This window comes from Pipistrellus kuhlii, unplaced genomic scaffold (assembly GCF_014108245.1).
Source record: "Pipistrellus kuhlii isolate mPipKuh1 unplaced genomic scaffold, mPipKuh1.p scaffold_m20_p_9, whole genome shotgun sequence".
NCBI lineage: Eukaryota > Metazoa > Chordata > Mammalia > Chiroptera > Vespertilionidae > Pipistrellus > Pipistrellus kuhlii.
The window spans coordinates 29,541,803-29,548,226 of NW_023425595.1; the positions used below are offsets into that span (position 1 = coordinate 29,541,803).

At 37.7% G+C, this 6,424-nt stretch overlaps 1 protein-coding gene across 1 annotated transcript; it reads left to right on the forward strand.

Moving 5' to 3' along the window:
- The first annotated feature begins 4,756 nt into the window (after positions 1-4,756).
- LOC118713197 (olfactory receptor 6) lies at positions 4,757-5,713 on the forward strand. The gene has a single exon (XM_036427599.1). It carries the CDS (start codon positions 4,757-4,759, stop codon positions 5,711-5,713), a length of 957 nt encoding a protein of 318 aa, XP_036283492.1.
- The last annotated feature ends 711 nt before the right edge of the window (positions 5,714-6,424 follow it).

Sequence of the window (6,424 nt, forward strand, 5' to 3'; positions counted from 1 at the left end):
AAGGCTAAATTCAGAAGTGAGGAGTTTGGACATAAAAAGACTGAAATTAAAAGAAAAAATGATTTCAGTATGAGGATGAGAGCCAGGGATCAGGAGAGAAGGCAAGTCAGTAAAGAAACGGAAAGAGCAGACTACGAATTCACAGTGGCAATGAGCAGAGAGAGAGGAGGAAAGCAATCCTTAAAGACAGAGGATTATAGCATAGTAAAGACTGGCAGTTTTAGGTTATAATACCGTCTCTGCCAGTTTTTATTTGTATAAGTATAGCCAAATTATTTATCTTATTATCTGTAATATGGGACCAATAGTATCTGTTTTATTTGATTGTTGTGAGAATTAAGTGAGATAAAGTATGGAAAGAAAATTCTGCCACATGCTAGGTACTCAGTAAATGATTAATATTTTATTATTGAACAGAGATGAGGAGCAAAGATAATAAAGTTACGTAGAAAAACTGGATAAGTGTTCAAAAGGGAGAAAGTGTAGGACAGTAGTCCTAAGTAGCCCTCTAGTTACAAAGTACTAAGAACTTAACGTCTGAAGAACAAAGTATGAATCTTAATGTAAAAGGAAGTGTGGATAAATTAGATAATCCTGTTTTCCACATGTGGTCAGTGTGATAAGAGTAATTGTCAAATATTGCAGGACATATTGTGTTGGAAATGGGAAGAATTAGGAAAAAGTGAGAAGAGGGCTAATTATATAACATCCTTCATCCTTGTCTCGATCCATTCACATCATCCACTCTTTCTAATCAAAATGCAAATCATTCATTCCATCATTACCTTTCATCTCTTTACTTTGTACCTGTGCATTTGCTATTTTCTCTTCTTGATTATTTCTCCTCCTCCAAAATTTGAAATGCTTCATTTCAGTTCAAATGGCACCTCCTTGGTGAAAGGATTCTGGACTACTCTGACAGAAAGAATTATTCTCCACTCTCGGCTTCCGGTACTCAATATTTCCTTTGCAGTGCTTAGTATGTTATATTCTAATTCTCTGTTCCTTCTCTGTCTCCTTTACTGGAAGGTTTCAATGTCTGTATGTTGTGGTGTTTTGTTTTGTTTTGTTTTGTTTTGTTTTGCTTTGTTTTGTTTTGTTTTGCTAGGGTTAAAGGTATGGGGGCTTGTGTGAGGGAGGGTCAAGGAGTGGCAAATTAAAACTAACATTTTAAAGATGAGAAAAACCTGAGTATTGCCAGAAAGGTAGCAGCAGTAGAAAGTCAGCAGTCAAAGGTAAGGAAAGAAGTGGTTGATTGATTGTACAGTGTTTTAAAGCAGATACAAAGTAAAAGAATATTTTCAGGAAAAGTGATCAATTGATTGACTATCTTTGGAAGTTATAGAAAACGACTCAAAAGAATCTGCTGGGGGGATTTTTTTTAAAGCCAACATGATTACAGCTGCTTCAAAGGACATGGTGATCTGCTCACCATCCTCTCCCCCACTGCTTCCTTCTCTGACTTCATTTCTCCCTTCCACCTACCCTGCTCCAACCAGATTGAACCCTTGCTGTTCCTCATGCTGTGCCTCAACTTAGGGTCTTTGAACTACCTATTCCCTTTGTCTGGAAAGCTCTTCCACACAACAGCCAGATGGCTAATGCCTTCTTCGTGACTCTGCTCAATGAGGTTTATCCCTAATAGCTATTTAAAATATGAACTAGCCACTCGCCATGCCCTCATTTTCCTTAACTTACTCTATTTTCTCCAAAGAACTTACCAATTCCTACATCTGTATCTTTATTGAATTTATTCAAAGTCTTAAGAAGGATTGTACTTATTGTATCCTTCCATTGGGATGTAATGTCTTAAGATTAGGACTTTTAGATTATTTTATTTTTTTAAAATATATTTTATTGATTTTTCACAGATAGGAAAGGAAAGGGATAGATAGCTAGAAACATCGATGAGAGAGAATCATCGATCAGCTGCCTCCTGCACATCCCCCACTGGGGATGTGCCCGCAACCAATGTACATGCCCTTGACCGGAATCGAACCCGGGACCTTTCAGTCCGCAGACCGAAGCTCTACCACTGAGCCAATCGGTTCCGGCTTTTAGGTTATTTTTGTGTGCTTTGTTCAAAGAGCTATTTCAAGCATCTAGATAGTGTCTGTCACATAGTAAGTTCTCAAAGAATATTTATGAAAAGAATGAGTTTAATATACAGAAAGAGATGGAATTTCTGATAGAGAAATTTCCTGAGAAATAAGATGGAAAGCAGATAGTACATTCTTAAAAATCCCTTCACAAACTTGTTCTGTAATGACTCAGATTTAAAGTATGTGCTTCCATACACCTTTTGGACAAAAATGACCTAAGAGAGATGCTAAAATTAAAGGATAATTATATTTAGTGAAAAAATAAGTCAACTTTGAGTTCTATATTACTGTGGCTATTTTTCCAGCATATATAACCAACTACTATATTGTAGACCTGGGAGTTTAAGCCATAATGTATGTATAAATCAGAAATATTAGCTAAATATTGAGGAAAGTCCACATCTTATTCTTCTTCACAGTTCCTGGATTCTGCTTTTCCCTTTCCAGGTCATCTGTCTTGGTCTCCTTGAAAAGAATGCTTCTCTTTTTTAGATTAATTTTATTTATAATCTCAAGCCAACTTTTATTCCTACTTTTCTTTTTCTTCTATCTCCTCTTGTGAAGAAAGTTTCTTTTAATTTCAATTCTCTCCTTAGGTTCATATTGTGTCCTGGGAAGTCCAGGACCCTTCGATTTTTAAAGAAGCTTGTCTTGAAGCAGTGGCCATATAAGGAGGAGTTTCAAAGTCAAGAAGTAGGTAGAAGTAATCAAGTAACATTTCTTTTTTTTACAGTAGAATATCTTTGAAGAGAATATAGATGAATGCACAAGTTAATTTAGGATCAAATAAAAACTTCTATGTGTATATATACTATATCCACAGGGTGGGGCAAAAGTGAGTTTGCAATTATTCATATGGAAAATAATACAATATTAATAAATAATAATATAAGAATAAATTGTTTTATGTACTCATAACTATAAACCTACTTTGCCGTACCATATATATATATATATATATATATATATATATATATATAACTATTTTACATACATAGTATATTTATCTATAATATATATATTAGCTATAGATACTTATGTATAAATATATTATTAACATTATTAGAAGCCATCTGAAAAGTTAAAATGTGTTTAATTATTCTAAAAGGGCAGACATTTCTTTTTTAAGCTGTGGCCCTAAAAATAGGCAGAGAATTGTTAACCACCTTTGCCATGTTCTTCCAAAGACTTCAAAAGGCTTACAACATAGTGGAGGAGTAGGCCAAAGTCAGCAATTCTCCTAGCCGAGAGGGTCTCCTCCAATTAATGTTTTGTTTTTATTTTCTCCAGATTTTGAACTTCCCTGGTTCCTGGACCATCCTTAATATTTATTTCAGTCATCACAATCTTCCCCTGAAATCTTAGCATATGCTGGTAAGGAAAGTATTTACTGCTGGTTTGGCTAAAGATCCATTTCTGACCTAGATCTGAAGACCTGAACCTTGAATCTGACATCATGATTGTTTTGAGATTCTTTTTTAAAATTTATTTTTCACTTACAAGTGACATCTATACTAATAAAAGGGAATATGCTAATTAGACCAGATGTCTTCTGGACAAAGCCAAGGTGGCAGGGGCTGAGGCAGAGGTGGTTAGGGGCAATCAGGCCAGCAGGGGAGAGCAGTTAGGGGATGATCAGGCCTGCAGAGAAGTAGTTAGGAGGTGATCAGGCTGGCAGGTGAGTGGTTAGGGGGCAATTAGGATGGCAGGGGAGAGGTTAAGCGGCAATCAGGCGGCAGGCAGAGGCAGTTAGGGACAATCTGGCAGGCAGGGTAGCAGTTAGGGCCTAAACCAGCAGTCGGGCATCTCAAAGAGGTCCTGGATTGGAACGGTTGCAGGCTGGACTGAGGGACCCTCCCCTGTAAATAAATTTTATGCACTGGGTCTATAATAAAATATATTAGTTTTAGGTATACAACATAGTCATTCTTTTTTTTTTTTTTTTGAATTCAGATTTTATTTTATTTATTTTTTTAAAATTTATTTATTTATTTTTTTTTACATATTTTAATGATTTTTTTTGCCCCCCTCCCTCCCTCCCCCATATCCCCTCCCTCCCCATAGTTTTATGTCCATTGGTTGTACTTATATGCATGTATACAAGTCCTTCGGTTGATCTATTATCTCCCCCAGATCCTCCTCCCCTCCCCGCTGAAATTTGACAATCTGCTTGTTGCTTTACTGTCTCTATATCTATCTTTTGGTTCATCAGTTTATAATGCTCTTTATTATCCACAAATGAGTGAGGTCATGTGGTGTTTCTCTTTCATTGATTGGCTTATTTCACTCAGCATGATGTTCTCCAATTCCATCCAGGTTGCTGCAAATGATGAGAATTCCTTCTTCTTTATGGCAGCATAGTATTCCATTGTGTAGATGTACCATAGTTTTTGGATATACAACATAGTCATTCTTAAGTTTGTATCTGTTGCAGGTTTATTTTCAGTTCCTGTTCTGACAGCTAATTTTCGGAGAGATCTTGTGGCATCTTGTGACCCCAGAGCCATCCCAGAGGACCAGATTATGGCAGTAGGGTTAGGTTTAATAATAAAAGATCTGTAGCCTAAGGACTCCTTTCTGCTAATGTTGATCTCACTCTTCAATTTGTTGTTATGTTACTATCAATAACTACTTTGTCTTTTGGTGTTATAACCATGTGGAAGAAAAACACCACTTATATTAATGAGTTCATCTTGCTGGGTTTCCCTACTTCCCTTTGGCTTCAAGTTCTGCTTTTCCTCCTCTTCCTCATCACCTACTTGTTTGTGCTGTTGGAGAATTCAGTCATCATCATCACTGTATGGGTCACTGGGTCTCTGCACAAGCCCATGTACTATTTTCTGGGTACCCTGTCCTTTCTGGAGACCTGGTATATATCTGTCACAGTCCCCAAGATGCTGGCTGGATTCCTACTTTGTCCCAATACCATATCCTTCCTGGGATGCATGACCCAACTCTATTTCTTCATCTCACTTGCCTCTACTGAATGTGTGCTGTTGGCTGCCATGGCCTATGACCGTTTTGTGGCTATACGATGGCCTCTTCGATATCCAGTCCTGATGACCACAGGATTTTGTGTTCGACTAATCATGAGTTCCTGGGTGAGTGGCTTCACCATTTCCATGGTAAAGGTATACTTCATCTCCCAAGTTGCCTTTTGTGGTAATAATACCTTGAACCATTTTTTCTGTGATGTGTCCCCCATCCTCAATCTGGCCTGTGTGAACTTTTCTATGGCTGAGATGGTAGACTTTGTGCTAGCCATAGTCATCCTTGTGTTTCCTCTCTCAGCCACGGTCATTTCTTATGTTTTCATTTTGTCTACCATCCTGCACATTCCCTCAGCCAATGGACAGCAAAAGGCCTTCTCCACCTGTGCCTCTCACCTTGCAGTGGTGATCATCTTCTACACAGCTGTGATCTTCATCTATGTTAGACCTCGGGCCATTGCTTCATTCAATTCTAACAAATTGATATCAGCCATATATACAGTCTTCACTCCCATGCTCAACCCTATCATCTACTGCCTGAGGAATAAGGAGGTCAAAGATGCCATCAGAAAAACCATGGCAAATGGTCAAGGCCTTTTCTCGAGAGATTCTCTTTGCTAAAGAGATTCAGATATTCCTCCTCTTCCCATTGTTTGACTTAACCTCAAAAAACACCTTCACTTGGTGAAAGTCGGCAATTATAAAAATAGTGATATAGTAGCTACAATAATTTAGGGAAATCCCCTTTTCTGCCAGGCCTTAACTAGTGCTTTCTTTTATAACACAGTGAGTAAAATAATCAGAACTCCGAGAGGATTATTAGATATATATCTTATCTAATAAAAGAGAAACATACAAATTAACCATCATTTTGCTACACCCACAGCCAATCAGAGTGAGTATGCAAATTAACCCAACAAATATGGAGGTTAATTTGCATATGCAGGAGTGTAGCAGCCTGAAGCCTGCTATGAGGGGAAGGGCAGCTGTGGAGGAAGCTTGGTGCTCCAGAAAGAAGCTAGGACTTGCTGGCTCCAGGGCAGTGGGGGAGCAGGGACTTGCTGGCTCCCAGGCAGCTGGGAGGGGAAGCCAGGGGAAGGAAAGCTTATTTTTGCACAAATATCATGCAATGGGTTATTGATTTATATACCATATTTGATTTGTTTTGACTTTATTTACCTTGTAACTTCATGGTCTTTCCATTTTGTATTGTTTTTTATATATGCAGAAGAGATTGTTTTAATTTGGCTTTGTATATATTAAGATAATTTACAAAGTGGTAGTTTCCAATTTATCTAAACCTATTATATCTCCTGGCCTTCACTACTTTTA